Genomic DNA, 17,613 nt, shown 5'->3' on the forward strand with positions numbered 1-17,613 from the left:
TTCAGTCCACTGCATTTTCTGAAGAACAAGTACCGAAACTGCCTCACTGGTGCTAACCTGGAAGCTTCCCTTCTAGTTTCACAGGGAAACTGAGATCCTGCAGACTTTCCATTCAAAGAGCTCCTGAACTTTTGCAAATAGTCTGTTCCACACAATGGATGTGTTAAAACCCAGAACTTTAAATTTCATTATCACACTGTATTACTAAAGTACAATAAAACAGGATTATGTTTGTTGTTACTATTATCATTATTACTGTATTGGATTGATTTTTTGTCTGTTTCTGAAAGAAAAAAATTGGTCATATCTGCAGATTTTTCTCATTATTATTTGGACTTCTATTATGTCAAAGCATTTTTAAGTTTACTTCAGAATTGTTGTACAGACCAAAAAAGCAAAAGAATCAACAACAAAGAAGACAAGAACGTGCAAAGCACCTTATTTGTGTTTCTATACTGTTTAGGTCCAGTAAAGAATAAAGACAACTGTGCATTATTTATTTCGATTATTGAGTCTGTAAAAAAAAAAAAAAACCCTACATAAATAGATTACAATGATTTGGATGTATATATATGCATATTTATTTATTTTTCCTAAAGTATTTTAGGAAAAAAAAAGTGTCAGTGCAGCCATCACCAATAATTAGTGGCTGCACTCTGAGGGCACCAAAAATTTGTTGGGAGAACTCTGATCTAAAATGTCTCATCCCACTAGAATTACCTTAATGCTGCAATGTATTTATTACATTCTTTGTGCTAGACTGATTCCTCTGGGTCTTAATTGCAGGAGTTGATAACCCTTAGACTGCACCCTTTGGATGGGTTCTATCTATTGTTTAATAAAAATATCCTTGGTTTTCTGGTTCCTTCAAATCCTTGTCTATCTTAGGGCTTGTCTTCACCACGGGGCTAAGTCTACCTAGATTACGCTACTTCAGCTACATGAATAAAGTAGCTGGAGTAGACATAGTTTAGGTCGACTTACCCCAGTGTCTTCATGGCACTGAATCAATGGGAGACGCTCTCCGGTCAACTTCCCTTACTCTTCTCGGAGAGCTGGAGTACCGGGGTTGACCGAAGAGCACTCTGCCATCGATTTAGCGGGTCTTTCCTAGACCCGCTAAATCGATCGCTGCTGCATCAATTGCAGCAGCGTTGATCTCTCTGGTAGAGGAGACCAGCCCTAAGTTACCTAAAATAAGTGCAACAGCAACTTAAAGTGGTGCAACAATGTGGCATTTTTGTTGAGAATCATCGGGAAATAACAGAATTCAGTTCTTAATAGCTCTAGCACAGACACACTCTGTGAGCTTGGACAAGTTACTTAATTTTTGTGTTCCTCAGATTCCCCAATTGGGAAATGAGGAAGAGTAAGTTATTTGTGAAGATTAATTCATTAACATTTGCAATGCCCATTGAGAGTGGAAGTTAATCAGGTTAAAATTTTACATACAAAAAGTTTTCCTGATTAAAATTGGTCCTTTCTGGAAATGGAACTTTTCACAAAAAATTGTCAACCCATGGGAAATCTTCTTTTGTGAAATTTACCATGATATGCATTAGTTTTGATGCATATCGTTCCATTGCTAACATTTTTGTATGCTAAAAACATCTTTTTGGTCAGCAAAAATATTTCATATTGATTTCACACATTATCTTAATAAGCATTCCAATTATTAAAAAAAAATCACTGAAAGTTTCATGAAAAACATAAAATAGGTTTATTTCCAACCCGGTGAAACGAAACAGTTAAACTTTTCCCCCAAATTGTCTTTTCTTGTGAAATGATAGTTAATTTGCATTTCTACAATATCTTCTAATTAGAGCTGGTAAAAAAACAAAAAAAAAAACAAAAAACCCAAAACCCAGTTCTTTAACATACAAAAGTTTGCAACCTCTTCAAAAAACAAACACACACACTCCCTTGACTCTGAAAATGCTTGCCAATCACCACTCAATTTCAAACACCCCATGTCTTCACTTTGAAGAAAGGTGATTGAGAAGCAAGCATCTATTCAAAATAGGGTGTACTTGTACACCAGGGACATCCTGAGCACATAACATTCCTGGTTTCAAACCCTTTTTTTGGTGTTCATAGCAAAGTAGTCAGGGCTATAATCAGATCATCTGCTCTACAAAAGGGGTCAACTTGCCATTTCTGCATACTGAATTGTCAGCATCCTCCGTATGGCTAATGTGACTGCCATCCAATGGTACCACAGGTTATGTATTTTGCACAGATTGCACCCATATTTATCCTGTTATACCCTTGCAAGGACAAAGGAAATTTATTTACTTACCTGTATAATAACTGGAGTTCTTTGAGATGTGTTGTCCATATATTTTTTATATATATATATATATATTTTTTTTACTCTTGGTGTGAAGGCGCCCCACGTATTTGTGATCAGCGTCTTTTGGCCAGCAACCTCCGCTGGGGCTACACTTGCTCTCTGAGTGTCCTCATGGTCTGTACCAAGGGCATAAAGAGCAGTATGGCCCAACCAGCTCTCAGTTCCTTCTCATCACCCGGGGCTGTGAGAAAAAGTGCTTAGTGTCTACATCTTAACACACTTACCTTAACTGTTTTTACTATACTTCTTGCAATTAGTGTTAGATTAGAATGAGTTAGCTTATTGAACTGTAAGCATATCCTTTTGATAGGTTTCACATGCACCTTGAGTATCATCATGCTCCATACCAAGGACATAAAGGGCAAAGGAGCCCAATCACCACTCAGTTCCTTCACCACCACAGAATCCAAGTGACAAAGGACTCCAAAGTAAAAGGGAAGGAGGGTGGATCATGGAATACTGTGTGTGTGTATACAGATAGATAGATAACATATTGAAGAACTCCAATTTCTGTACAGGTAAGTAACTTTTCTTTCTTCCATATTTTTAAACTATATATACACACACACACACACACACCCCACACACTCCATCCTTGGTGACTCACAAAGCAGTAACCTAATCTAAGAAGGTGACTGCTCAGAGTCTAGTCCGAGAGATCGTAGTTCAGCTTTGCCAAAAAAGGATCTGACCTTGACGCTTCAAAATGGAATATTTCTTTTTAAAAGTATGGATTGTCCCTCCTTCCACAAGTGGCTGCCTTACAGATATCTGTGATAGGAATATGTCACAAAGAAGCTGTGGATGCTGCCTGAACCCTATTAGAATAAACCTGAACTGCAAAAGTCTAAACTAGCCATATCATAAGAGGACCTAATACAACCAGAGGCTCATTCAGACAGCCTTTGGGCTGAAATTAGATGACTTTCATTTGCTCAGCAACTACTACAATCTATCTCAAGAAAATTCTGAACTGATTAGTTCTTTGTAAATAAAAGGCAATGCTCCCCCACTGGAGTATGCAAACTAGCTTCTCCTTTATTTGAGTGACGTTTAGAAAAAAATATAAGTAGATGGATCATCTGATTCAAATGAAAGTCCATAACCACCTTTCGTAGGAATTAGAGTGGGGTCGAAAATAATTTCAGAATGAAATACTGTACAGGGTGGGTCTACCATGAGGGCTTGTATTTCTCCAAATTCTTTTTGCTGACATAACTGCAACCAAAAAGGAGGCCCTCATCAACGTAAGTAGCAAAGAACAGGATGGCATGGGTTCATAAGCAGAGGACTTGCACATGATGATGCTCCACATGCGCTACCACAGCCCCAAAGGGATAAATTCATCATCACCATGGTTCTGATTGGAGGGGTGGCACAAAAATAATTGCAAAGTTGATTGGAATGATTCCACCACCCTGGGGACATCAGTACATTTTGTAGTATTAGGCATATCCAAGGGATGTCTGCTCAGAATGTAAACCTATTTTAGCAAATCTTGCATGCAACTAAGGCCTAATTTTGGGATGGGAGAATAGGGGACTTGGATCTTTTCTTAGTGGAAGCTTTCACAGGCAATCTACCTCTTTTTTTCCTCCAAGGAGTGATGCTCCTTATTCTCAGAAAGCTTTTTGTCTGTCTTACCAGAGACAGAAGCTGGATTCTTGAATGATGGACATCTGGAACTGACAAATCCTGAGCTTACTGAAACACTCATAGAAAAGGGTGGAATTTGTCCAAGGAGTGGGACTAAAATACTCGGTCACTTCTGCAGTCAGTCTTACGGAGCTGTCGAATAAAAACATCTGCAAACATGCTTCCTTGGCTTCTGAAATCCTTTTCAAGAAAAATTTATGAACGACACATTTGCTAGGAGTCCCCAGACAAAACAAGACAATAACCTAACTAACCCACTCTAATTTAACACTAATTTACAAGACATAGGAAAAACAGTGAAGGTAAACACAAGTAGTCATAGACACTAGGTAGTTCCATCTCAGTCATGGGCAGTGAGAAGGAACTGAATGCTGATTGCCCTTTATGCCCTTGGTACAGACACTCAGGGATCACACACGGTTCTGAAGGATATGGCTGGCCAAAAGACTCAGATCTCAAGTGCAGAGAGCACAGGTACACCAGGAGTGGAATACGTATCTTTACACATATGTTTATGGACAAACACTAAAGAATGCATGTTCCCACAACCAGCTTACTGAAATCTATTTGGAATAGTTCTCAGTGAGGATTCTCCATCACTTGAAGTTTTGTTCAGACTGTTGTATTACCTTTGTTCTCTAGGGTGAACCAAATGATCATCAAAAAGCCTTCACAAAGGATTTTTTATATTGACTTTCTACAAAGTCATGGATCAATTTTTAGATGGCACTGCTGGTTTCCAACGCACTTACTGGTATTGGTCTTGACTACATTTAAATGGTAGTAATGTAAGAAAATAAGGTGACAAAGGCTAAAATGAAATATAACAGACCTGTATGAACGTCTGCTTTGATCTTCATTGTCCTCAAGAAACTGGGGGCGTTGGGCATGCAGCTCAAGTTCTTCTTGTGACTGATCTTGTATGAGGCGAGTAGTCTAGAAATCAAACAGAGATCCAAGATAAATCTTAAATCCAGCAATACTAAAGTCAAGGCACAGAAGTCTGTATCACAGACTTGGGGCAAGTGTACATCTCAAGTATTCAACAGAAATGGTATAAGAGCATAAATTTATAAATACACAAATTCTCTAAGAATTTAGACAGTGTATCTAAACATTAACAATGGGACCAACACTCCTCTACTGTGAAGCGAGGAGGGTAGCAAAAGTGCAGAGATGGAAGGGCTACTGGGACTTACAAAACAGGATAAACAGAGCCAGTACACTACAAATTTTCCCTCTCACTGGGAGTCCCATCTATGTCAAATCTGCAATCAGGTCTTATTGTTTGGGTCATGTAAAGGGCAAAATCAAAAAGCAGTCACTCTACATAGCCCTTTCATAGGACTAATGACAGCAGAGCCTCACAGTGAAGCTGGTACATCATGAAATTTGAAGGAAAAGGAAGCTCTAATGTAGATAGCTAGAAAATACTCACCTAACTCCTCTGGGGATACTAAAACCCATCTTTTGAGGTGAACTGGGGAGTTTTCATCTTACTCTGCGGCATGGGTCACTTGCAGGTTTAAACTACAGTAAATGATGGATTTTCTGTAACTTGAAGTCTTTAAATCATAATTTGAGGACTTCAGTAATTCAGCCAGAGCTTAAGGGCCTATTATAGGTGTAGGCAGGTGAAGTTCTGTGGCCTGCATTGTGCAGGAGATCAGACTAGATGATCATGATGGTCCCTTCTGACCTCAAAATCTATTACTCTAACTTTGCAGAGTTTCTCAGGTCTTCTGATCCCCGCCCAACATTCATCATAGGAGGATACGATGTGGTTGTATATTATGCAGTTTTATAGCGCAACTATCAGGAAAACAATCTCATAGTAGTTACAGCATGCATTCAAGTTAGATACAGTAAGGTAATGCTAAGATTATATAATGGAAAAGCATGTCATTTGCAGCAAAAAATGAAAACAAAAACAAAAACTGAGAAACATTTAAAAGTCTAACCCATAAGAGTTGTTCCATAAATTAGCATAATGAATTTCCGATCTGTCTATGTAAGGTTCTTTCAATGACTCACATTAAGTGTATCCATAGCATACGCGTATCTTGATTTTTAGATTTAAGAAAGGAAACTGCCAGAATATATAAAATAAAGTGACACTTTTTATATTCTTAAACATGTGGACAGGGAAACTTATTATTTTGCCTTTTTTGTTTTTTTCCCCAGTTTGTTTTGCTTTTGTTGTGTTTTAAAGAAAAATGACTAAGCAAGAAAAGTCTTCTTGAATCTTCCCTCATTTTCTTGGTGCTTTACATGAACATCCCCTGGAAGAGGCTAATGTCTTCACAAGGTCAGCCTCACAGAATGAACAACAATATATTCTCTCTTTCATAGATACTCACCACATTAATAGTCTCTGGATTAGGAACTTGAAGCAGATTTGGTTGATGGTAACTTGTTGAAAGAGCCTGAGACTCAAGTGTGCTTGAATCCTGTAGCTGCTGTACAGCTGAAAATTGATTCTGTTGATTGTAGCTATCATTCACTGTAAAACCTGTCAGAAATTAAAGAAAGTCAAAAGCCCAGAATAATGGAAAATGTACAAAATGTAAAACGGGACAAATAAATAGTGCACTACTTATTTAAATGGTAACTTCAAAAAAAGATTAAATAGTAATTTACAGCAGAAAATTGTGACATTACACTCTTCACTAGTAAGCATAAGCAAAATACATAAGCATTCTGGGCATCTACTAAATATTCACAATAATAGGGTTACTTACCATTAGCTGGAGTTCTATTAGACAATCTCCTCCATAGAACAACAGTTTGAAGTTTCTTCAAGATGCCTCTATTACCTCAGAGCCATTGAAATTTTGAATTTCTTGTACGTAAGCATGCATGTGTCAAACAGGTTGACCCAGCTCCCTTTATCCATGTTGATATCACGCTCCCTTACTTACACTGGAAGCCAATCACAAAGATGCAAAGCTCAGAGGGGAGTATGGCGGGTGAGTGGAGGAGATGACCCAATAGGAGAACTCCAGTTTCAGATAAAGTAACCCCATTTTCTCCTACTTTGGATCTCCTCCACATATTCCCACTCTTTAGATTATAGTAAAGTAGTGCCTTTTAAAGGCAAGTTGCAAAGTAAAAATAAAATTGTGTTTGAGGCCATCTTTATCTATCAGTAATGTACATAAAGATGGGTTTTCTCTGTGGTTTTTCTTTGGTAATATCAGATTATAACCTTCCTCTTTGCTGAAGGAACAAATGGGACAGTGCCATCACAAAAGGCTAATTGAAAGCCAGGAAAGTATAGCTCAGATTTCAGCCTGTTCTGTCATCAACATGAAACATAACCCTTTAACAACAACAAACAACAACAAAACCAAGAAAAAGAAGACAGGATCTGATATTTCTAATAGAAAAAACAAGTACAAATTTTTGGTGGAAAAGAATCAGGCCATAATTATGCATCATTAAGGAACAGCAAAGGGTACAATTTTATTTTTGCTGTGCAGTTTGCCTTTAATGGACAACAGATGAAGATTATGAAAATAATGTAGAACTGTACAAGCATATCAAAATGACCACAACAGCATCAGAGCCTAAACAGCAATGCTTACAAAATGTTTGCATATTACTAAGCATCATTCATTGGGATGTGTCAGGTGAAAGCAGAAGTTTCCTTCCAGTTCCTCCTACGGTAGTTCTCACAACAGAGAAATACAGTTATCAGTATAGTAAAGTCACAAATAATTGTACGTAAAACCTGCAACTGGCTCTAGTTTATTTATAACTAAGCACTCAGTGTAACTGTGCAGCTTATATAACTATTTCTTTCCTAGATCAATCAAGGTTGGAAGAAAATAAGATTCAATAAAGTGAAATTCAGAAGAATCCCCAAGAAGAAAAGGACACAACTTCCGAACCACAACTCCCTCTTTTTTCTAATGGTCAGCTTACTTAACCAAGGCTGTAGATCATTTATTCACCTTGCTGAGGTAACTGCCAGACTCAAAAGGTACCCTGAAGAACAAAAAAGGTATCCTGAAGAACAGTCTCATGGGAGTTTAAAGCAATAATAGAGAAGATTGTTTGGGATCAAATTTATATCTGATAGCAAAGAAAATGTTTCAGAAGAACATATTCAGGCCACCTTTGAAAAGAACAAGCAATTCAAAAACAAAAATTATGACCTTTAGGAGAATTTGCACAATCATTCCCCCATCCAAAAAAACCCCAAAACAGTTGTTAAATATACCAGAAGAGACCACCTACAAATCCAATCAAGCCAAGATGAGGTAACGCAGTATCTTTTTCCCTAGACAAGGGTGCTAAAATGTCACTATGACTGAACATCATCCATTTCACTTCATGGTTTTACAGTAAAGGGATTATGGACAATTTCCAAGAAATCCTGAAACAATCTCGAAGTTTCAAACAAAGTGCTCAGAAGGAAGATCTGTACAATCAAAGTTGTTGTTGGGTCACACTGAAGTATTAGGCCCTGCTTGTGAAAGAAGTTATGGACTAAATATAAACTGAAGGTATAACAAGGAGTATCAGAGACTCACATTGGCCTGTTTAATTTCTTGTATTAAGATCATATTTCAACAGTTAAGATTTTAAAGGCATCTGGGAATTCAATACAGCAACTTCACTGTTCTGAAGATATCTACTACTACTGTACTTCTACAGTGCATCTATTTTATAGATAGGGATTGTAAGGGACAAAGCAATTCTGTGTCTTACCAACCATGTCTACACATGAAGTCTGTGACAGAGCAAGATATAGAACACAGATCTCCCAGACACTCAGTCCTGTGCTTTAATCAAAAGAGCATACTCCTCTCCTGAAGACCTTATCTTCTTCCTTTACCAGACATGGAATAGGGGATATTTGGAATTGAGTAGAGTCCCAGGGGCCTATTACTTGAGAATCCCTGTTCGCAGTGTGTTGTACCAGTGATGGTCTCAGGATATCAGAAAGACAAGGTGTGTGAGGTAATTTCTTTTATTTGGCCAACTTCTGTTGGTGAAAGAAAAGCTTTTGAGCTTACACAGAGCTCTTCAGTCCCTCTAAGTGCTGGATGAGATGCTATACCACTTGCAGCATGACGATCAATTTGTGAAGCTTGCTCCTTCTTGGCTTGAGGACATCGTCCAAGAAATTTTCTTTCACTTCCACATGAAGTTATTAGAGAAACACTCTGGAAATCAGCTCATTATCAGAAAAAAATGTCTTGCATATAAGGACTACAGACAAACTATAGTATCCCATGGGAAATATGGCATTTGTATTTTCAGTCATGATCTGGTGTCTTCACTTCCAAAACTGACATCCTTTAAATGGTAACAATTTTCTGGAAAAGGACTGCCTCTGAACCTCCAAAGATATCTTCAAATGAAGAGGAATGGAGCATTCACATGTAGAAGCTATCAAGAAAAACTCAGTGCTTCATCATTCTTGATGTTGTCAAAACCAGCTCAAGTGAATAATGGATTATGGTGCTGGCCTATATTGCCCTCAGGGGAGGAAATCAAAACTCTTTAAAAAGTCTGAATAGTAAAAGGAAGGAAATCTATCTGAACAAAACAGGCACCCTGTAAAAGGCTGTGAGCCCTACAAGAAAAATGTAATGTATGATCCTATAGACCTGCGTAGGTCTATGTCTGTTCTCTGACAAATACAGAAAGTGGTTGGTTGTTTATTTGAAGTAGTAATTATGAAAATGTCAGAACACTCCAACATTGTTTTATTAAGAAATTAAACATTTAACCAATATATTTAACAAGAATTACAGCCTATAAATACCAAGGAAAGAAAATGTCTGGGGCTCAGATATCCTACTTAATTGGCAGGAAAAAGTAACTGAGGAGCATGAAGCACAGATGCAGACATAGGGAGAGGGTCGACCAATTTAACGCATGCATCCGCGCATATGCTTACCTACCTGAAATTCAAAAAAACTGAAGGGCTCCAGGATCTTCAAGGAAACTTCAAAGAGTTGGGAATCTGTGGATGAGATTCCAAGTAGAATAGGAGAAGTCTTATACAAATGAGATTTTTATTACGTTTTATAAAACATGTTGGGCAGCATACATTTCTGTGGTAAAAATGAGTATCACTAGGATTCCAAAAAGACAATTTTTTTGGAAAAAAGCATTTACCAATCTATATTTGCCAAATGACAAGGAACATACAGAAACCAAAGCATAAATTACATAATACTTTGAGATGAAAACTGTGTACTTTCTCAATTTGAAATGAACGACCAAATCGGAAAATTAACAACTGGAGAAAAATCAGTAATTCTGCCATTTTTTTCTACTTGGAAAGATCTCAGATGGGATGGCCAATCACAAAATTCCAATGGACTTTAATGGATCCGGATTGGGCCTGTTTAATAAATCTAGAGACATTAATACCTTCTCTCAACTCTTATTTAAAATGCATTGTAACAAAGTATCAAAATCAGCAAAACAAAATAAAACATCCTAAATTGTATAACACACTGAAGTAATAAGAGGCAGTTATATTTTTATGAAGGGAGCTATTTAACTAGACAAGGAATCAAATTTAAAATTGAGGAAATGAAAAACAATAGTAAATCAAATCATTTACATGTAATTAGGGAGCATCAATAGGTATTATGTAATTAAGGTTGAAACTAAATGCCCATACGTCCAAATTTTAAACCACTCCTCAGTCACAATCAGAAACTGATCATCTTAAAGTTTTGCATACCACATTCTACATTCCACAGGTATTTTTCTGGAAAGTTTTGTAAATATCAGAAAAAGTTTTCACATGACCCACTACTGACCACATGCCTTACAATTGCATGACCTCCATGAGGGCATGTTTACACTACAGATTTAAGTCGGGAGCTGCCCAGGCTTCTCGCCTACCCACCAGGAGCAGTGCCCTGAATGGGGAACTGGGCACGGCTGGGAGCAGGGGGGCAGCCAGGCTCTAGCTGTCCAGCTTTCTTGTCAATTAATGCTGGAGCCCTGAAATTGACAAGACAGCCAACAGCCAATGTAAGTAAGGCAGTGTCTATATAGACACTGTCACGCTAACTATACCGAAGTAATACCTATGCCTCTTGTGGAGGTGGAGTTATTATGTCTGCAAAGGCCTATACTTTAAAAATTTAGGTGTATTCTTATTACTTAGCTAATTATAAAGGTATAAAAGAAAGAATCAAAAGCACTGGCTGCCGGTGTAAGGGCCTTCTCTTACTGTGACAGTCTGAGGCCTTGTTCTTAGGCTAAGGCCTTCGGTTAAGCAGCAGAGGCCAGCCATAAACCGGAAAGTGTATAGTCAATCCTTACATTCCAAACTAGTCACACTGAAATAAGGTGCTATTGGGCTGTTAGGAATACAATCCTGTCCTAATATTCTTATCACCTCCAAAAGAAGGAAAGAGCCTAAAAAATGTAAAAGGAAACTTAGTTTAATAGCATCCTGTCTGGCAAGAACTCACTTATCAATAGCTGGAATGTAAAATCCTCATTTCTGTATTGTTCTATCACTGTAGTCTCTACTTCCCTATTGTTTGTCTGTATAATCTCTATCTGGTTCTGTAATTGTTGGGTGTAAACCAATTAAGGTGGTGGAATATAATTGATTAAATAATCATATTACAATATGTTAAAATTGGTTAGTTAGCTATACCATAACCAATTATTTGACTGAAAGTTAAGCACAACTCAAGTTTTACTATATAGTCTGCAGTCAATCAAAAAGTAGGGGGGAAATAGGAACAGGGAATGGGGGTGGGGGAATTGAAATCATGTATCGCTGGGGGGGGGGAGAATGGGAACAGGGACACAGGCAAGGCTCTATGGTGACAGAGCTGGGAAGGGGGACACTAAGGAAGGAAATTGGAATCATACTTGCTGGAAGTTCACCCCAATAAACATCGAATTGTTTGCACCTTTGGACTTCGGGTATTGTTGCTCTCTTGTTCATGCGAGAAGGACCAGGGAAATGAGAGGGTGAAGAAATAAGCCCCCTAACAGGCACTTACATCAGCAGGACAAGGCGGTAGTCTGTACTTAGGTTAACGTAAGCTGCCTTACGTCAACCTAAATGAGTAGTGTAGACCAGGCCGGAGTCAGAAATAGGGGTAGGAAATCAGGTGGAAGTATGTCAGGGCAGAAGTCTAGGATGAGATATAGTAGGGGGTATTAGAAGACTGGGGACTGGGAGGTACATGGAGCAATGGCATGAAGTAGCGCTCACAAGTCTCCAAATGAAAGACACTGGAGAATATGGGATGAGGACAAGGGAGATGGGCAGGACAGACAGAGCATCCATCCATTATAGGTTGAAAGGGACCTAGAGGTACAGAGGAGATAAGACATGGAATGGTAGCAGGGCAGAGAGGACAAAAGGACACACAGGTGCATACAAGGGACTAAAGTGAGGTGTTGAAAGGGTGTGGCATGTTTCAGAGGTAAGAAGAGAGATGCATGCAAGGAGACAGGGGAGAACAGAGGTCTTGGGTGGGACATAAGAGGTATTGGAGGAGCCCCCAGGAGATCTATCTGAGTTGAGAGGGGCAAGAACGGAGGGAACAAGGAACCAAAAGGGAGGGAAGGAGTTTATCAACCTCAGAAACTTCTAAAACCTTTGAACATTAAAAGTTTGATCTCTAAGAAAACTTCAAGAACTTTTTACATGTGGATAAGAGCCTTCCTGTAATCATCTGCATAATCCACTACCCACCGCATATCCCATCCAGGTATATATTTCCCCATCACACACATCTCTCTTCTGGACTTGCTGAAATTTGCAAAAGATGAGCCCCATTTTGGTGGGCCTTGTAAAAGAACAGAACTTCCTTTCTGCAGACTTTATATGACAGCCATATTAACAACTTTTGACGCTCATTCGAAGACATGACCATTGCTGAACAAAAATTTATTTAAAAAGAACTGAAGTTGAAAGTAAGTTCCAGTGGAGTCTAGAGAAAAGACGGTTACCTACCTTTTCATAACTTGCTCTTTGAGATGTGTTGTTCACATCCATTACACATTAGGTGTGTGCACGCCGCGTGCACGGACATCGGAAACTTTTTCCCTTAGTGGCTTCCGTCGGGTCAGCAGGGGAGCCCCCTAGAGTGGTGCCTCCATGCCAGTTCATACATACCCCTGCCGACCCGACCCCTCCCCCCAGTTCCTTCTTGCCGGTGACTCTGACAGAGGGGAAGGAGGGTGGGAAGCGTAATAGACGTGAACACCACATCTCAAAGGTAGGTAACCGTCTTTTCTTCTTCGAGTGCTTGTTCACGTCCATTCCACATTAGGTGACTCACAAGCTTACCATAGGAGGAGGGTAGGGGTCATGGAACAATTGATTGGAGAACAGCCCTGCCGACTGCCGCATCATCTCTGGCCTGCTGATTGACCGCGTAGTGGGCTGTGAATGAGTGCACCGAGGACCAGGTGGCTGCTTTACAGATCCCCTGGATTGGGACCTGCGCCAGGAAAGCTGTGGAAGACTCTTGCGCCCTGGTCAAGTGGGCCGTGATCACCAGGGCTGGAACCTTGGAGAGTTCGTAGCACACGCAAATGTAGTCCACAATCCATGACGATATACACTGCGCCGAGACCAGAAGACCTTTCATTCTGTTCGCTATGGCAACAAACAACTATGTCGACTTGCGGAAAGGCCTAGTCCGCTCCAAATAGAACGCCAGGGCCCTTCAGACATCCAGAGTGTGCAGGCTACGGTGACTCGGGTCCGTGTGTGGTTTAGGAAAGAACACTGGCAAACAAATGTCCTGGCCCATATGAAATTGCGAGACTACCTTAGGGAGGAATTTAGGGTGCGGCCTGAATTGCACCATGTCCTTATAAAAGGCTGTACAAGGCAGTTCCGAGGTGAGGGCCCTCAACTCAGACACCCTCCTTGCGGACGTAATGGCCCCCAGGAACGCCACCTTCCAGGAGAGGTGGAAGAGAGAGCAAGAGGCGAGGGGCTCGAACGGCGGGCCCATGAGCTTGGAGAGTACCAGATTTAAGTTCCAGGGTGGGACCGAAAGGCATGAGTAAGGGAACACTCTCTCCAGTCCCTTGAGGAACTGCACCACCATGGGGTTAGAAAACACCAAACACCTGGATTCCCCTGGGTGGAACGCTGAAATGGCCACCAGATGCACCCTGATCGAGGAAGGGGCGAGACCTTGATGCTTGAGGTGCAGGAGGTATTTTAGGATGACTGGAATGGTGGCCTGGAGTGGCTGTACCTGCTTAGGCTCAAGTCAGCAGGAGAATCTTTTCCACTTAGCTAGGTAGGTCGCCCTAGTGGAGGGTTTCCTACTGCCAAGGAAAATTTGCCTTACTGGAAGAGAGCACTGGCTCTCCATAGTGTTCAGCCACAGAGTTTCCACGCCATGAGATGCAGAGACTGCAGATCCGGGTTGAGCAGGTGCCCGCAGTTCTGTGTGATGAGATCTCGCTGCAGGGGCAGGGCAATCAGGGCGGACACTGACAGCTCTAGCAGGGTCGTAAACCAGTGTTGACGAGGCCAAGTTGGGGTGATCAAAATTATCATCGCCTTGTCCCTGCGAACTTTGAGGAGGACTCTGTGGATGAGTGGGAGCGGAGGAAAGGCGTACTTCAGACTCCCGCCCCAAGTGATTGCGAACTCATCTGTGATCAAGCCCGGACTGTGGTTCTGGAACGAACAAAACTGTGGACATTGGCTGTTGTTCTTGGTGGCAAAGAGGTCCATTTGAGGAAAACCCCACTTTTGGAAGACAGATTGCAAGATGCCCTCATCAACCACTCGTGCATGCGGTATGACCTGCTGAGGAAGTCTGCCAGCTCGTTCTGCGCTCCCGGGAGGTATGACGCTTTGAGATGGATGGAGCGGGCTATACAGAAGTCCCACAGGAGAAGAGCCTCGCGGCAGAGGGGAGAGGAGCAGGCTCCGCCCTGCTTGTTTATATAAAACATGCCGGTGGTGTTGTCTGTCAGAACTGTCACGCTGTGACCTTCCAAAGTAGTGTGAAAGGTTTGGCAGGCTAGACGAACCGCCCTGAACTCCTTCACATTGATGTGGAGCAACACTTCATCCCTGGACCACAAGCCCTGTGTCCTTAGGTCCCCTAAGTGAGCCCCCCAGCTGAGGTCTGACGCATCTGTCACTAGCGTCAGAGCAGGCTGCGGTGCAGTGAATGGGGATACCCTCACATACTACTGGCTGATTCAGCCACCGGCACAGGGAGTCCAACACCTGGGCAGGAACCGTCACGACGAGGTCTAGGGGATCTCTGCCCGGGCGATACGACCGGGTGAGCCAGGCTTGTAAAGTCCTGAGCCTCAGCCAAGCGTACTTGATCACGTAAGTGCACGCTGCCATGTGCCCTAGGAGCTGCAGACAGCATCTGACGGTGGTAGTGGGAAACCTTAGCATCGAGTCTACCACGCGTTGGATGGCCAGAAATCTGGGTTCCAGGAGGCTCGCTCGCACCTGCACCGAGTCCAGCACTGCCCCGATGAACTCCAGCCTTTGAGTTGGTATCAGGGAAGACTTGGGCCCACTACGAGGAGACCCAGCCTGCGGAATGCATCCAGGGCCACCGTCACATGGGAACAGACCTCCTCTTCAGACTAACCCGTGAGGAGCCAATTGTCGAGGTACGGGTATACCCATATTCTCCTCTTTTGCAGAAAGGCTGCAACTACTGACGTGCATTTTGTGAATATGTGGGGGGCTGCCGCCAGGCTGAATGGGAGGACCATAAACTGGTGATGGTTTATGGTGAACCGCAGGAATAGCCGGTGAGCTGGGTGAATGGCGATATGAAAGTATACGTCTTTCATGTCAAGGGCAGCGTACCAATCCCCTGGATCCAGGGACTGGATAATAGTGCCCAGGGAAACCATACGGAAGCGGACCTTGACTAAGAATTTGTTGAACCTACGAAAGTCTAAAATGGGGCGAAGGCCCCACCCTTTGCCTTGGGGATAAGAAAATAACGGGAGTAAAACCCTTTCCCCCTTAGTTCCTGAGGGACTTCCTCCACTGCACCCGCCTCGAGGAGCGACAACCTCCTGCATAAGGAGTTGCTTGTGAGAAGGGTCCGTGAAGAGGGACGGGGAAGGGGGGTGGCTAGGAGGGAAGGAGAACTGCAGCGTGTATCCCATTTGTACCGTGCATAAGACCCAACAGTCTGATGTTATACAGGACCACGCATGGTAGAAGTGGGACAACTGGTTCAAGAAACATGGGGAAGGATCCGGGAGTTGGATTGGTACACTGTCCTCGAGCGCACCTTCAAAACCCCTGTTTGTTTCCAGGCTGGAGCTTGCCCTGGCCCTGGTTAGGCATGTTGTTCTGCCTGCGCCTACTGTCCCTGCTCCTGTCTAGGACAAGGCTGGTACTGCCGAGGCGGTTGAGGCTTGAACGACTTCCCAACGGGGTGTGCATTCCCAATGACTTGAGGGTAGCCCGGGAGTCTTTGAGGCTATGCAGCCTGGCATCAGTCTGATCCGAAAAGAGGCCAGACCCTTTGAAGGGAAGGTCCTGCAGGGTATTCTGGACCTCTGGCAGGAGGCTCGAAGCCGGAAGCCACGCTGAGCTTGATCGTTCTGGCTGCAGCATCTGCCGAGTCCAGAGAGGCCTGTAAAGAGGTCTTGGCTTACTACCTTTCCCTCGTCTACGAGGGCCGTAAACTCAGGCTGAGAGCCCTGGGGCAAGCGGTCCTTACATTTTTGAAACTGCCACCCAGGAGTTAAAATTGTGCCTGTTCAGGATCGCCTGCTGGTTTGCAATCCGTAACTGGAGGCTCCCAGAGGAGTAGACCTTCCTTCCGAAGAGGTCCAAATGTTTAGCCTCCTCGGCCTTGGGAGCCAGGGCTTGCTGACCATGACGTTCCCGCTCATTAACGACTGAGACAACCAGAGAACAGGGGGCCAGATGACAAAAAAGGAACTCGTAGCCCTTGGACTGGGCAAAGTACTTCCTCTCTACCCCCTTGGCCATTGGTGCGCTGGAGGCTGAGGTTTGCCAGACAGTCTTGTAGTTGGTCTGGATTGTCTTTATGAGTGGGAACGCAATTCTGGAGGGACCCTCAGGGCTTAGGAAGTCCACCATAGCATCCTCCTGCTCAACCGCCTCCTCCGCCTGTAGGCCCAAGTTCTGGGCAACCCTGTGGAGCAGCTCCTGGTGCGCCCTGTGGTCGATCGGAGGTGGCCCCAACAGCCTCGTCTGGGAATGATGAGGAGGTGAGGAGCTGCTGTGCCTCCTCCACCTGCCCTTCTTGCTCCTCCATATAGGCAGGGGGCACATCTGGGTCCTGTCGGGTTGATTGTCCCCGGAACAGCACCAGGCTCGGTGTCGCTTCCGCTCACCAGTGCTACGGAGAAGCGTCCGGCAGTCTGGACACCGTGGCCTCCTTAGCTGTCGAGAGGTGCCTGTGCGGGGACCGATGCACCGAACAGCCGGACCTCGAAGCTCTGGTCCCCTGCTGTTGATGATAGGCCCACAAGGTCCAAAAGGGCCATTGTCCTGGCGGGCCCCATTGGGGTTGCCACACGGCCTGGGGCTCCCTGCCCGCTGGCGCCCTGTGGACGTAGCTCAAGTAGCCTGAGTCGACCTTGGACTCCGACCTCGATGGTCA

The 17,613-nt window shown here is 42.9% G+C and overlaps 1 protein-coding gene across 17 annotated transcripts in view; it reads right to left on the bottom strand.

Annotated features, from left to right (window-relative positions):
* Positions 1-17,613, bottom strand: part of ZNF236 (zinc finger protein 236) — a 251,431-nt gene that overhangs the window by 143,463 nt on the left and 90,355 nt on the right. For all 17 annotated transcript variants that reach the window (XM_065585139.1, XM_065585137.1, XM_065585143.1 and 14 more), the window contains exons 17-18: positions 6,370-6,521; positions 4,842-4,945 (exon numbers count right to left, since the gene is read on the bottom strand). In XM_065585139.1, the coding sequence (XP_065441211.1) occupies positions 4,842-4,945; positions 6,370-6,521 (256 nt within the window). The remainder of the gene's footprint in view (positions 1-4,841; positions 4,946-6,369; positions 6,522-17,613) is intronic.

The sequence above is a fragment of the Chrysemys picta genome, chromosome 2, assembly GCF_011386835.1.
Source record: "Chrysemys picta bellii isolate R12L10 chromosome 2, ASM1138683v2, whole genome shotgun sequence".
Taxonomy (NCBI): domain Eukaryota; kingdom Metazoa; phylum Chordata; order Testudines; family Emydidae; genus Chrysemys; species Chrysemys picta.